Here is a 15,972-nt window from a genome sequence, read left to right on the forward strand (position 1 = left end):
TTTTTTGGGAAGGTTGTTCATCAAGAAACAAAGCAAACAGACCACCAGATAAATGTTGTTAAAGTTTAATATTTTATTTTTTTTTTTTACACTGTACATAACATACAGCAATCCAAAGAAAAGTCAGTAAAGCAAATATATAGCAATTTAAATAAACGACTGCTCGTAACTTAGCTCCTTCTGAAACAACATTCAGCGTGTTTAAGAAAATCCATATCGAGATGGATTTCCCTACACGTTTCCTCTTTTGAAAGAGCTTTTAAATAAGCTTAAGGTTTGTTTCTGAGTCATTATAGTTCCTGTAAATGCATTCACTTATTCTTATGAATAAGTTATGCCAACAAAAAAAAGCCTTTAGCTGACAGACTTGTACCTTATCCACTGGTTTGGGCCACGCACCTCAAAGGGTGGCTCATTGAAGTAGATGTGGTTACCTAGTTCTTCCAGTGGTGGCTCTGGGTCAGTGGTGGCAAACTGAGCGGCTTCCTCAATCTCCTTCCTTACCGCCACGTCAATTTCCTAAGCCAAAAACGGATGCTTATTATTAGACAGCTCAGAAAAAGCAGCATAATTTTGAATTTAAATGCAATGATTGAGTATTGGTCAGAATTAGTGCTAACACTGTCTATAAACGTAAATTAAAAGCCCATGAAAACTCCCTGCCTATTGAAGTGCAGCATTTGTCCCCTTTGGATAGTACAGGTAACACTGTTTCAAGTACAGCTCTTGTCATATACTAACATGTACAAATCAAAATTTGCCAGGCTTTCTCAGCTACCTAGGAAGGGGATAAGTCTCTGAAAGGGAAATCATTATCAATAGTGAAAAGTCCTAGTGAAGAACCCAGGAACCCTCTAAGCAAATGTTGTAAATGTTTTCATCAACTTTGAGAGTGTCAGAGTCGATTTTTTTAAACAGTCTTGTGCAGAATCAGAATTGAAAATGTAGAGGCTCAGTGGGGTCTTGTTCCTCTGGCACTGACACCCATAGACACAGCCTTGCACTGCTGAGTTACATTCAGAACCCAAAACCAAAACGCCTTTCCAGCAGAGTGCAACTTCATTAGTCAGTCTGCAACAAAATCTACCAATAAAAGTGATTTTAAAACAAACTTGAAAGAACTTCAAAGAACAAGCAATGCACTTGTGTGTGCTTTTCAGAGATCATTACTGTGTGAATGCTCAAGAGCTTCCTTAAATAGCACCTAAAAGCCATACCTTTAATTCTTCGATGCTAGCAAGGTTATTGTTGACCATTCTGTCCTTCAGCAGAGTAATGGGATCGCTTTTGCTCCTCACTTCTTGAATTTCTTCTCTGGTACGATAGCTAGGAGCAAGACAAGCAAAGACATGAACTTCTGAAGTGCTAACCTTAAACAGAGGTGAGGTTCCAGACACAGCTCACTTTTAGAAAAAGGTGTGCCCAAAGAACTGCCAGGAATGCAATGAAAGTTCAGCAACATTCATCGCTCAAAGGGTGGCACAGCTACACCTAGAACACTTCTTAAAGCTGTAAGCAGCAATAGAGCTGAAGTAGCTCCGGACTTGAGTATAACCTAGACAGGGAAACGGGAGCAATCCCAGCCTGAGACAGTTACTACAAGGGGCCATATTTCCTCCTTCCCATCTCCCCTCGGTGGGAGCTGGATGACTTGCTGTGTGCTGCTAATTCCCTACAAGCTCCCAACAAAGTGCTGGGATACACCTCCACTTCAGATTTGTCAGCTGGTGCCAACGCCCACATCATTTTGGCAACTGTATATTTATATTTTTAAGAAGGGTTTCACTTGACTGGACAGCCCAAAGTGTTCCTGTGATTTTAACTTCCAGAATTTTAAATACTCTAAAAACCCTGGAAAAGCACAGTCAAAGCTTAGTTAGAACACAACATACAGCCACGCTGAAAGCACAATTCATTAATACAAAGTCCAGAAGTTTAACTGGCTTTGTGCTCGTTCTAAAACTAAATCTCTTCATACTGCAAGTTAAACAAGTATGTTACGTGGCCGTGGATTATCAAATGAGCAATGAGATGAGGGATCAAACTGCTCATGGCAATGTCATCACAACCTTTATATACACTTCATAATGGTTTTAAACATTGAATTCAAGAATTTGTGTTGAGTGAATGCCAAGAAAGAATGTCACAGTACCTTATTCCTGGGTCACTCATACTGTGGCCATGGTAACGGTACGTCTGTAACTCCATCAGAATAGGACCCTTAAAAAATAAAAATACAGCGTGTTACCACCTTGAGTGACCAGTGTGGTGTTCTAGCAGCAAGTATTTCCTGTATTTGATGAACTGCACCAGTGATGAATGATTTTAAATCAATGTTTTTTCTCAGTTTAATTTAGATAACATTATCACAACTAGTAAAAGGAAACATAACTCTTTTCAAATGAAAGCATATGTTGATACTGTCAGCGCTTACTCTCATGTTCTTATTGCTCTTACTGAGCAGCATTAAACAATTTCTTCCCTTCCAATATCATTCCACCATTGCTCAGACTATTTAAAATTGTCTGTTATTTCACTGTAAGATTGTAATTCTCAAAACTTTATTCTTCTGTATGAACCTTTTCCTGTTGTACGTCCCCAGGGTAAACATTATTTCACCAAGTATTAAAAATCTTCAGAACCAGCGTATTGTACTAGGGTGACAGACACTAACGGTGACTCACAAAACTTTTACTTCACTTTCCATTTGTTGTAAATATAGAATGATTACTACTTTCTTTGATGCTTCCCCTAATTAATCTCTTCACAAAGAACACAACTGCCTGACAGTCAGAACACCTTTCACAATAGAATTTAACTGCAGTAGAAATAGGGAGAAGGATGCCAGACTATCAGGATATATATATATATTTTTTAAATGCTTGGTTAATACCAATTGCACGTTAATAAATTCTAACAGAATTAAAGAACCACTCAATTACTTAAAGGTTCAATACTAGGGAGAAAAAAGGAGATAAACGTCAAATACGGTTTCAACACTGACTGCAGAAAACAGGCTCAATGAGGAACTTTTATGCAGCAGTAATCTGGCTATGAATTTCACCTATGGAAAAGGAATGACGATTACAGACTTACTTTTCCAGCTCTACAGTACTCAGTTGCAAACTTTGCTGCTTCTCGAACACAGAGAACATCCATGCCATCCACCTGATAAAACAGAAACTATAAGTTGAGGCAAAAAAACACCAACACCCAAACTTCCAATTTCAGTACTTCCACAAGTGCAACAGGAATTCACTTTCAAATTTTCCTATATTAAAAAAATATTTATAAATATATTTGTAAATAAAAGCGATACATACATATGTATGTATTGTATTGTGCAGGTGTGTGCACGCACATCTCCCCTACTCCCATCCCCTTAGCCCCTCGTCAAGAAAAGCTGGAGTTGTCCTCACCCTGAGCCCTGGAATGAAGTCTCCTCTTTTGTAGTAGTCAGTGCTGGCTGCAGCTCTCTCAACTGAAGTTCCCATTCCATAGCGATTGTTCTCACAGATAAAAATACAAGGCAATTTCCATAAGGCAGCCATATTGTATGTTTCAAATATCTGGCCCTGAAAGAAAAAGTTGAGTTACATCTAGGCAGGGAGCTCAGCCTTCAAGAATTAGGCTCTACAGAAAATCATTCGGTTGAAGAGGTCTTGCTAGGAGAAATTTTAATACTGAAAGTGATGTGAAACCAGCCACTTGCTGCAGCACAGCAGGAATAAATGAGAAGTTACACTATATACGGTAACTTTAATCTCAACTAATAGTTTACAGAACTTAATTTTTAAACCGATTTCAGTATCTGTGGTAGGGTAAGCACAAAATCTTCAATTTTAACTGAAATATTTCAGCTACAGTCATAAAAAAACCTTCGCAATTGATTAATCTGGCAGGATGCTGCTACAGCAAAGTAAAAGAAAAGTTCAACCACAGTGACTTGCTACTCCAAATCAAAGACAGGGAAAAACCAAGAGCTGAGATCACCTGTGTTTTGAAAGTAGTAATTACAACAGCAGTACATTCTAAACCATCACTTTCTTATCTGGCTTAATGTCTCTGCTAATAATGTGAAGAGACTAGCTGGAGTGTCAATACTAAGTGGCTCTGCAAGATGCTCTGGCCTTTCCTCTGTCTTCAGACATGTAAGTTACATGTTTCTCCCTATTCAGCAGCGCTGTCATCTTCACTGCCAGCGTTCAGAGCTCTCCTAACAGCACACAGACCTCAGGGTGTCGCACTTAGATGACCCATGTGCAACTAGAAAGGCGATAACATGAGTAACTTGGAAAGCCCTCCTCCCATGACTTGTGCAGTGTTCAAATAATTAATCATTAGCCCCACTCACTCCCTTAGTATCTAGAGCTCTCCAGGAGGGAAGGAGCTGAGAAGTTTCCCCTCCACTCCAGCAACAAGGGCAGAGTTCAGAGTGGGAGTGGGGAAGGACAGAGCGAGATCCAAAACATGATTAAAAAAAAATCCAAGCACACATTATATTCCTGATAGGTTAAGAGCATCTAAGCAATTAACTTCATGGTTCACCTGAAAAATCCCTCTGAAGACTATACATTACCTGAAATACACCCCGACTCGAATGTGTAAGACAATACAAATATGATGTGCCCGTGTCCAAATTTGCAAGATACCCAGCCACCGATGTGAAGTTGGTCTCAGCGAACAGCACATCACAACAAAAGCCCTAAGAAGAACTGCAGTGGGTATAAGAACAGAGGGTGTACACCGACTTGCTCTCTCCAGGATTGCTTTTTCACTATCAGTGGACTCCTTTAAAAAAGCATCCTTGCAGCAGAAAGCTCAACACAACAATCTCAGCAGAAGATCCAAGTCAGACCTTGCCAGGGTTGCAGGCACTACACTGACAGGGTGAAAGGTGCTCTCCCACCACCCTGTGGAAAGGCAGAGCTCACAGGTCACAGAAGGGAAGTTTACCCACAGTCACACTCTTCCTCACGCAGCCACATCAGACAAAGCTCATTTACCTGATTGGCTGCACCATCCCCATATAACGTCAGACAGACTTCGTTTTTACCAAAGTATTTACAGGCCAGTGCAATCCCAGCTCCAAGAGGTACCTATCGTAGAGTATGGGACAAACCAAAGTTTTAGAACAACGTTTAGAGGAGTGGGAGACAGACGACAGCTTGGGAACAGTAACGAGACATTTACGCTGTTAGAGATCTGCTCAACAAACAAGTTGTTACCAACCCACTTACATTGGTTCCAATCTGTATTACAACCCAAATATAAATATTTTTATTCTCAATTTGATTCATTTTCGCTATAGTCCACAAAACCGTGAGCAAACCAGAATAAAGATGTAATAGATTTAATAGCCACAGAGCAAAGGTATCTGCGTATGAGCTCACACCACAAAAACAAGAGGAAACTTCAACACAGGACATGAGCCAAATTCAACTTGTGCTTTAAAGTAGAAGTTGTACATATATATATATACATATATATATATATACCTGAGCACCAACAATACCATTGCCACCATAGAAGTTTTTGGTATACATATGCATTGATCCTCCTTTTCCCTTCACACATCCTCCTTTTCGACCTGAAACATGAATAACAAGCCAGTTATTTTTTTACTATGCAAATGGGAACATCTAATTCAATTCCTAAAAGTAGGAACACTAAGACTGTGGTGTTGTCATTAGATCTATGTGGAGTTAAGACACAATGGCCTCTCCCCAATGAGTTTAAAGTTATCATAAAACAAATAAGAGAAGGGGAAAAAGAAGAGAATGAATATGAAAGCATAATTCAGGAAATGCAGAATGAGATTAAGAAGAAGTTTTAAAACCAACCAAGAAGTTTCAGTGTCCTACTATACAAAAGCACTTTCTGATAAATATGGGTTTGTTTGGTTTTTTTAATAGCCAACATGGTCTGTATTTCTCATATATGTAATCTCTAAGAAGTATATACAGTCCTTACTACTTCTGGCTTCTGCAAGAAAGATATGAACACTTTTCCAAATTAGTTGCAATAATCCACTTGTCTTCCCTGTGACAATAACCAGAAGTAAAAATTACAGACAGGCCATTTAAAAAAAACCCCTAAACCCCAAACAACCAGCAACTCCCCACCCTGCCCCAGGATAAACAACAAAAAGTCACCTCGGCCAGCATTATTCAAGCTGCATTTGGAAGAAAACTGGTGGTCCATGAAGCATTACAACAAACCCTATTTAAATGAGCTGATCTAAGAATACAGAATTTCTCATCAGCCCACTTCATTTCTTATTCTAATCTCTCTTGTTACTAGCTACAGAGGCTTCCGTTTTATTTCTAATAAGCACAGCTTGTTTGGTTGGGTTTTTTTTTTGCCTTAGCCTTGGTGTTTATTTTAGAAGTTGGACGCTGGATCTCTTTCTGGAGTTTGTACTTCTCTTTCTGACTTGATAGTGGATCATTTTTATTATTGGTCTTTCTTTTACCTTTCTTATGAATTGAAAGCTCATGTGAGCTTTTATGGATTCTGCCAGCTAGAGCCAAAAAAAAAAAAAAAAAAAAGGATTGTCTAATCAGAAAACTATTTTTCTTAAATGTAATTAAACTTCAGTAATCTCCCTCCACTTTTGGTACAACCCTTTCTTGTATTTTAGCTACAAACTCCTGATTGACCAATGCCACATTTTGCTATACGTTCTACTTTTCTTAGAACAATCCGCACTGACATCCACAAAACCATTTCTCAAGGAATCATCAATTCTCCTGAAAGGTCCTTTTCTATAGTTTGTTTCCTGTAGGATCTTATCTACTAGTCCTATTTTGGGTAACTCTTCTTCCTGTTCCTTCAAAGACTTTTTAATTCTCTCATTCTTGGTCACTGTAATTCAGGCTGTCTTTCGGTTTGCAAGTATCAGCTCTAGCAGCACCTGCCCCAAGCATCATTTCTTGGAACACCAGTCTCTGTACTGCAGCTGCTCTTTCCCAGTTAAAAGAACCCCACTAAACCCAAACATAATGCTATAGAAGATGATGTGTGTCATGAAAAGAAATAAAAAACCAACCCACATCATCACCGGTATTTGTAGTTTCAGGGCCTGTAGCAGATTTCCACCATGACAATCTCCTATTTACTTTCTCTCTTAATGAGTATTCTCATAAGAGAATACACTTGGCGAATCGATCATCCACCACACTATTCATATGCATTCTTAACACACACACACACACACACACACACACACACACACACATTCTTAATATACAAAACCATACCTCTACCTCCAAAATGTGCTCTCCTTTATTAATGTTTCAAGTGTGCAAATTCTCAGATCAAGTCTTTATTATATCAATGATTCATAAAAGCTTTCAAACTCCTTGTTCGCTTTTCACTCCTGGCATCCCATCACAGATCTTTAACAGCTCAGCAGGCTGATCCTCTCTTCTCTTCCCTGCTCCACCCTATGACCTCTCCTTTCCACAAAACCTTACATCTAGATTTTGTTTAGACTATCATTTAACCTTGTTTCAATCAAATTTTCCCAAACCATTCCATTTATCATTACAGGCAGTGTTTACCAGTCTTCCTAAGACTTCAGCAGCATACATCTGAAAATCCATGGCTGTCTCCTAGGAAGCATAATGCTCTGTCTTATTGAGGACAAATGCCTACCACCAGCAAGTTCCATTTAAACAAGCTGCTGCAGCACAATAAAATACAGCATGTGGTACCAAGAAAAATTTTCTGAATTTGGGCTTTAGAAGTACCAGCACTTAAATATTCCTTATGTCTTACGTTTTATAGTAAAGAGTGGTTGCATCATAAAATTATAAAATGTTTTTATTCTGCTACGTCACTAAATTGCTTCTGAAGCCTCAGTATACTTTGTGCATCAACGTAAGTTTGAATTGAATAAAAAATACGCAAGTACAGCAGCACACATATCCTCGTTTTACTTAGCACAAACCTGTAAGTTCAGCAAGAATTTCTCTAACAGGCACTCCTCGTGCATAGGTAAAGCCGTGAGCTCTGTAAGCCGTTATCACGTGGTCTGTGGGATTTATGGCAGCTTCAAGCCCTACACAGCAAGCCTCCTGTTAGAAAGGAAAAGTAAGCTTAGCAATGAAGAAAAGCATACAACTTCCACAGTCAGCAGTGTGGCAAGGGCTAACTACGATCCCCCATACATCAAATAGCAGCAGAAAACTGGAAGCGCGCAGGTACAGGAGAGTGCCTTAAATCCCAAGGGGCGGCAGGCCTAGAGCTACAACAGCCTTGGGCACTAAATTCCAAGCTGACTGTGACTAACAAAAGCAGATGGGAGGGGAACCAGAAGCTGCAAAGTTCTGCGCACTTTTTCTACACCCATCTCCCGAACAAAGCATCTAAACAACCGCAATTCAAAAACAGCAGAGGAGAACAGACAGCAAAGCTTCTCTAAGTTCACAAAGTTCCTTGTCACTGTTGCTTTTTAGTGGGCACATGATCATAAAATCATAGAATCATTCAGGTTGGAAAAGACCCTTGGGATCATCAAGTCCAACCACCTACCCTACTCTACAAAGTTCTTCCCTACACCATATCCCCCAACACCACATCTAAACAACTCTTAAACGCATTCAGGGATGGTGACTCAACCACCTCCCTGGGCAGCCTGTTCCAGTGTCTGATCACTCTTATAGTGAAGAATTTCTTCCTAATGTCTAGTCTAAACCTACCCTGTTGCAACTTCAAGCCATTCCCTCTTGTTCTATTGCTATTTGCTTGTGAGAAGAGACCAGCACCAGCCTCTCTACAATGTCCTTTCAAGTAGTTGTAGAGAGTGATGAGGTCACCCCTCAGTCTCCTCTTCCTCAAACTAAACAGTCCCAGCTCCCTCAATCGTTCTTCGTACGATTTATGCTCCAGGCCCTTCACCAGCTTCATTGCCCTCCTCTGTACCCACTCCAGCACCTCGATATCTATGATCCATGAGACACTGGAACAAAAGCCATCAATGAAGCTTGAGGAGGATGTGGGCCTCCAAATATGTTGAATTTAATACGCTGTAGTTGCTCATTCCTCACATCCAGCTGATCTCCAGCTGCACCTTGTCTTCTCTCTCTTCTTATTGCTGTCCCAAGATCTCAGGGATAACCTTGCATGCTAAGACATTGTTTTTAAAGAAATAATGTACTAAATCATGGAACCAGCTACAACTTCAGACATTGTACACAGGTACTCAGTTCTGGATTTACTCTCCACTCTATTCAAATCCCTACATTAAGTAAAATAAGCCAATACTCTCTTGGAAAAAAAATTCTTACCTGGCCATCATATAAGTGGCAGAAGCCACGAATAATCTTCTGCTTGTACAGCTGGTCAGACTTCAGCTCCATGCGTCGTATCATCTGCATTGTTTTGTAGTAATGAAGCCCCTCCTCTCGAGTCATCACTGCTGTGGTACTAGGGCCATCTTCCAGGCGATGGAGGTCACATTTCTGCACAGTTGAACAAGTAATCATTTCTTGAATTTAATTCATCCTATTTATGAATATCAGTTATTTTTTTATGATATGCCATTTTCAAATTCAGATTTTAATATGTTTTAAAAAAAGAGAGCCAGCAGAACCTAAATTCGTAGGTCAAAGTAAATGTAAAGTTTGTGCGCTATTTCCAAATTCAGGGAAATAAAAGCTTTACTTTTAATAAAAACAGATTTCCACTCATGAAATGAAGCCTTGTCATTCCTACTAGCAGTAGATGAACTACAGTCCTCACAAAATATGGGAAAAGCACATTTCCGTAGTTGTTGCAGGTCAAATACTTGGCAAGAGCTACAGAATCTTAGTGAAGAGACAAGAAAGAGAGTTTCCTTTGTGAACCAGTTTGTAAGATCTGGTCAAAGACTGGACCTCACCTCTCCTTCCACCACTTCCAACAAGCAGTAATAAACTACCGCTGCACCAGCCACCTTGCCCATCAAACCACCATGTGTCCAGTACAACTTCCTCCCCAAACCATGGACTCTACTACTGAGGGAGGGCTGACTTTAGGTACCCATACAAAATAAACAGATAAAATTAAAAATAGAACTCCAATAATTTAAAAAAATAAAATCAGTCAAGTTCAGTGGAACAGACCAAACAAATTACTCTGTCAGAGCAGATTAAGTGGCCAAAATACTGCTATGCAGGTTAAAGACAGTTTATATTAAAGCAAAAGCCTCTCCGGAGGAAATCCACTGATACTTGGATAAATTGCATATAATACATAGTTATACTACTCTCAGGACAGCTCTGCTTCAGAGTTCACATAACAATAGAAACTTAGGAGTCTTGTAATCAACACAGGAGCAAACATTAAACCTGGTACCTACTCTGAAAAGGCTTTTCATATAAACATATTTTCCCTCCCTTCCAGCTGTGAAATAATTTTAATACTTCACAGGCACAGAAAAACAGGGAGCGGGGTAGAAAGAAATCTAAATAATTTCTTTCAGATTTTCTTTTATCAATTCCTGAATGAAAAGCCAACACAAAAGCTGCCACCAGGGGAGGCATTGCTTTTTCCTGAGACCTAGCCACAGCGGAAAGCTGACAGAATATAAAGTACGTTTTATGAGCAGCACCATAAAAAAAAGATGCCATATTTTTTCCTCCAAAATCCATATGGACCTCAACCAGCTGCACCTCTGGGATACAGCACCCGTGACTCCATAAACAAAAAGGAGATGGAAAGAAGGGTAGGCAGCAAACACTACCTATTTTTTTAAAAAGCATTAAGGAAACATTAATACTCTTCCCTCAGAATGGAAAAGGTTCTTTAGCTCCTTTGTGACACCATTCTCACAGTTGCATTGCAGCATCACAGCTGCAAAGAATGATAACTTCACGTTCTGAAGAAACAAGTAATATTACTACATACTGCCAAGGACAGCACTTCCAGCTACATTTAGAAATCAGGCCAGATAGTGAGGGGTTTGGTTCTGGGAATTCAAACAGTATCTTTATAATTAAAAAGGTAAGGGGGCAAGTCTGTCATGTCAAGATCTACAAAAATCGCTTATACAGAATGCTAGTATTAAGTGTTCCGCTTCTTTACCTTAATTTCAAACGTGGCTTCATTTGCAAAGTCTGCATAGTTACGCGATGCTACCATCACTCGAGATGCCTTAAAAAAAAGAAAGGACAAATCCAAAACACGAGCAATATTTTAATATAATTATCAAGCAAAAGTAGGTGAATTCTCAAATAAATTCTAACAGTACTCCCAAACTGAAATAATTCCTGAATTAAACTCACCAGTGGCTCAGTTTCACCAAGGGCAAGTCACTCCTTACCAACCTAGTGGCCTTCTGTGATGGAGTGACTAGATCAGTTGACAAGGGAAGAGCTACAGGTATCATCTACCTGGACTACCTTGCCTTTGACAAGGTCCCGTCCCCCCCAACATCCTTCTCTCTAAATTGCAGAGATCTGGATTTGATGGGTGGACTGTTCAGTGGATACGGAATTGGTTGATTGGTCGCATCCAGAGGGTAGTAGTGGTCAACGCTTCAATGTCCAGATGGAGATCAGTGACAAGTGGTGTCCCTCAGGGGTCCATTTTGGGATCAGTACTGTTTAATATCTTCATCAATGACACAGACAGTGGGATTGAGTGCACCCTCAGCAACTTTGAGGACGACACCAAGCTGAGTGGTGCGGTTGACATGCCTGAGGGACAGGATGCCATCCAAAGGGACCTGAACAGGCTCAGGAAGCGGGCCCGTGTGAACTGCATAAGGCTCTACAAGGCCATGTGCAGGGTCCTGCACCTGGGTCAGGGCAAGCCCCAGTATCAATACAGGCTGGGGGATGAAGGGATTGACAGCAGCCCTGAGAAGGATTTGGGGTACTGGTGGATGAAAAGCTGGACATGAGCCAACAACGTGTGCTCACAGACCAGAAGGCCAACTGTATCCTGGGCTGCATCAAAAGAAGTGTGAGCAGGAGGTTGAGGGAGGTGATTCTGCCCCTCTGCTCTGCTCTGGTGAGACCTCACCTGGAGTACTGCCTCCAGCTCTGGAGCCCTCAGCACAGAAAAGACAAGGACCTGTTGGAGCGGGTCCAGAGGAGGGCCACAAAAATGGTCAGGGGGGTTGGACTAGATGACCTTTAATGTCCCTTCCAACCCAAACTATTCTACAATTCTATATCCCTACAGTACTAGAGAACTTTTATTTTGTATGTATGTGCCAGAAGTCCTTTAAAACCCAGTATTTAAAATTAAGATTAGAAAAAGAGAACAGAAGTTTAAATTTGTAATACCATTGATTATCTAAAATAAAAGTTTCAAAAGACTGTGAAAAGCATCAAAACCACATAATTATTTTTCCCTTCACATGCCAGATTGCCTATATGAATAGTCAGCCAATGCAGATTTTGATGACTCTCTGCACTGACTGTAATTTTGCCTTGATAGAGCAAAAAATTTATTTGAAAAGAAACCCGCACAAAACAAAACAAAAAACCCCAGCAGATTTCTGGAATATAAACTACTCTCACTCTTCATTAGGAAGAGAAGCTGAGGGGGGACAAGGCAATAACAATCATTTCAGTGGGTAACAGCACAGCCACTACTTTAAAATGGTACGGAAAAATAAAAGGTGACATACCTGAAGATACATGAAACACAGAACAGAGAGGGTGGCATGGTAGGGGAGAGATAAGAAGGAAGTTTAAAAATACATTACTGTTCTGTCTTAAAGAATGAACACAGGCTATTGATTAATGAACATCTGGTATTTTTAGATAACTTAATATTAAGTTTCACTGCAGCATCAGATAGGATGTTCATCTGCCCATGCATGTGCTGTGGCCATAGCATAAGGAACACACTACATCTTTAGTGGCAAAATTGTATTGCTGATTAAGTTACACAAAAATTTGAGTAGCTCATTCAACCATGGAATTGACAGACATTTAGCTGAAGGTTTATTATTTCAAAATTTTGAGAATGCCCAGGTCACTGTTTCAAAAAAAAGTCTGATTGGTAGGTATAAAGCTTGGAAAAAAGCCAGGAGAAGTTTCTCAATCCATCTTCGTTACATACTCTATTGCATATTTGATTTAGCAGTCACAATCCCCTGCCTTCCCCTGCCCCGTTATCAGATTAAATATTTAGAGTTTTTAATTTAAACCAAGTTTCCACACTGTTTACTGCAATGCATCACTATTATCGGTGAAGAAAAGCTATTTTACTTCTAGAGCTGGAAATGAGTCAAGAGTTTGGGATTCGCAGAATCACAGAATGGCTGAGGCTGGAAGGGACCTCTGTAGGCCATCTGGACCAACCCCCTGGCCCTGAATATGGCATAAAATCAAAAGTTCTATAATACATGGCTGGTACACAACAAACCTTGACAAAGCTGATTCAGGCCTTACCTCACTAACAGCTCCCTAGGTTATCAGCATTTGGAAGGGGGGGAAAAAAGAAAAAAGAAAAAAAAAAAGAAAAAAAAAAAGAGAAAAAGAGAAGAGTAAGTAACTGTAATAATTAGGGAAAGAGAAGTCAGCAAATTATTAGCCAGCCAGAACACTATAAGAGGTAGTTCCCTTACAGGTAAACTGTGCATCATGGAAATCAATCTTTACGCTTTGCAATGTGCTCAAAGTAGGTATAATATACCTTTATGGATTAAGACTGCTTCTATTTATACCTTCGTTATAAATGCATAGGAACAATTCAAGACAAATATTTACATCTTTGGCAATCACTAGGATCCAACAATTTGTATTAAGATATCCAAAGCAGATCTAGCTTGGAATTCCAGGAAAATGCAGTATATCAGGAGCGGGCCAAGTACTTGTAATAAGGGCCTAATTTTAGGCACCCATATTTGAAAATTTTAATATAGATGTTTACTTGAAAATTAGGAAATACTTTTAGGTAAACAGTCCCAACACATATAGGAAGACCTTCTGGTAAATTTCCTCTCTCGTGTCATTCTCACGAATCCAGTCACCCCCCTGCTTTTTCCACAAGAAGTGAATGCTTAGGTAAGTGAGCTACTTCAGAACAGAGGTACAGTAACAGATTTGCTCTCAATGGCAAAAGGGCAGCTGACTTCCAACTACCAAAAAGTACCCTTTAACGCTGACTTGATATCGCCAATAATTTTCTTCAGCAAGGTTAATTCTTCCTCATGGCCACAGTCGTTATAAATGGAGTAAGGAGAATGAAGAGGTAAAAGTTTTGAAGACTTTTCACCCGAAAGAGATAAAACACAACAAATGAAACACTCATGCCAGAAAAACAACAACATTTGAAAGAAAATTCAGGAAGAGATCAAAAGAGATTGTTGTGTGAGCAAAGAAAGGTGAAGCAGCTCAAAAAAAAAGGTCAGATGGCTGAATTTAGAATGGAACGAGGAGAGCATGTTTACCCCCTGTTTAGGATCTGACCTGTGCTGACAGTCAAAATATATATACATAAAATAAAACAAAGGGCCCAGACAAGGCGTTCAGGAACGAATCAGAGTATTTTTTAAGTACTAAAAACAAATACGGCAAAAAAAGATGACCGCGCACAGAATCGACGGAGGGGCTCTCCGGGCGGGGCAGCCACAGCCGCCCGTGCTGCAGCCGGAACGAAGGCCGGGTCCCCCCCGTGACAGCGCCGGGGGCTGCCGGTGGCGCCTCCGTCCCCCATTGCAACGTCGCGTACAAAATAAAAAAAGCGTCCCCGCGGGGGTCTCACGCGCGGGCAGCAGCACCCGCCCTGCCCGCTCCTTCGGCGGCGCGGGGGACAGCCGGGCCGCCGGCCGTTACCCCCGGGCCGCTTCCACACAACAACCCCGCGCCAGCCCACGCGCCGGGCGAGTGACTGCTGAGGCGGCCCCGCCCCGCGCCGCGCAGGCAGCGCTCCCCCTCACCCCCTCCCCCCCCGCCGCCGCGCGCCTCGCCCCGTTCCCCCCTCCCCTCTCCCCCCCCCCCGTCCCCCTCACAGAGGGGGGCGCAGTAGCCCCCCGCGGCCCCTCTGCGCCCGCTGAGGCCGTTGGTCCCGGCCGGGCAGGTAACGACCGCACTCACCGTCCTCCCGGCCGCCACGGCGGTGGCGGCGGCCGGACCCTGCAGCACCCGGGAGAGCGCGGCCAGCAGCATCTTGCGCATGGAGCGGGGAGGGGCGGCACTGCCAAGCGCGGGCCCCCGTCCTCGAGTCTCCTTCAGCCGCCGCCGCCCCGGCTGCCACCGCCAGCCTCTCAGCCCGCCCACCCGCCGGCCGGCCAACCGACACGCTCCCCGAAGTGACGGCGCTCGCCACGCCCTCCAGCACTGGCTGCCGAGCGGCGGGCCGAGCGGTGACTTTCCCTGCGTGCCTCCCCCGCGCTGCGCATGCGCGGGGCTCGGCGGGGACGGCGGCGTGAGGGGAATTTGTTCAAAACCTTGGAGTTTAGGGGGCGTGCCCGCGTTGAAGGTGGCCTCGGCCACCCCGATGCTAAAAGCAGGGTTTCGGGCAGGCCACCTCTCCCCCAGCCGTGTCACCTTCCCCGTCCCGCGCAGGCTGGGGCAGTGGCACGGACCTGAGTATTTCGGCTACCCCTGAGCTGGGCCCCGTGAAGAGTGCTCCCTGGCCGCTGATTTTTATAGGCATAAAGTAACTAACGTGTTAAACCCACTATCTTTTCACTTCACAGGCGTCCCACCCCTAGGGAAATGTGCGGCAAAGTTAAGATTTAACTAAATGTTGAGGAGTCCCCTCCCCGCACGGCATCTGCGGATCTCCCTCCGGCCAGCCTCCCCTTTTCTCCCCACCCGCTTCCAGGCCCAGGCTGAGGTTAGGCGCCGGGTTGCACTGGAGTGCCCAAACCAGGTTAACCACTCGCCGCACCATCCTGGCTCCATGCCTGGCCCTTGGCTCCCGTCCTCCTCTGCTTCCCTGAGCGGCGCTGACATACGTGATTCCATGATCACCCCAGAGCTGAACACTGAACTAATTCAGCTGAAAGGTAGCGCACACATA

General features: G+C 42.5%; 1 protein-coding gene across 6 annotated transcripts; it reads right to left on the bottom strand.

The window, feature by feature from the left end:
* Window positions 1–49: 49 nt before the first annotated feature.
* On the bottom strand, window positions 50–15,223 carry PDHA1 (pyruvate dehydrogenase E1 subunit alpha 1). 6 transcript variants are annotated; one of them, XM_074151697.1, is made up of 12 exons: window positions 15,072–15,122; window positions 14,039–14,053; window positions 11,071–11,139; window positions 9,294–9,467; window positions 7,955–8,081; window positions 5,499–5,590; window positions 5,007–5,099; window positions 3,420–3,575; window positions 3,097–3,168; window positions 2,153–2,220; window positions 1,218–1,326; window positions 51–519 (listed from the first exon to the last, which is right to left on the bottom strand). In XM_074151697.1, exons 1-12 carry the CDS (start codon window positions 15,120–15,122, stop codon window positions 355–357), a joined length of 1,191 nt encoding a protein of 396 aa, XP_074007798.1. In that variant the 3' UTR covers window positions 51–354. The 6 variants fall into 6 exon arrangements, with proteins under 6 accessions (XP_074007783.1, XP_074007798.1, XP_074007775.1 ...); XM_074151674.1 differs by lacking the exon at window positions 14,039–14,053 and adding an exon at window positions 13,395–13,409 and having other exon boundaries at window positions 15,042–15,122; XM_074151682.1 differs by lacking the exon at window positions 14,039–14,053 and having other exon boundaries at window positions 50–519; window positions 15,033–15,223.
* Window positions 15,224–15,972: the final 749 nt, after the last annotated feature.

Source organism: Numenius arquata, chromosome 1 (genome assembly GCF_964106895.1).
Source record: "Numenius arquata chromosome 1, bNumArq3.hap1.1, whole genome shotgun sequence".
Taxonomy (NCBI): Eukaryota; Metazoa; Chordata; class Aves; order Charadriiformes; family Scolopacidae; genus Numenius; species Numenius arquata.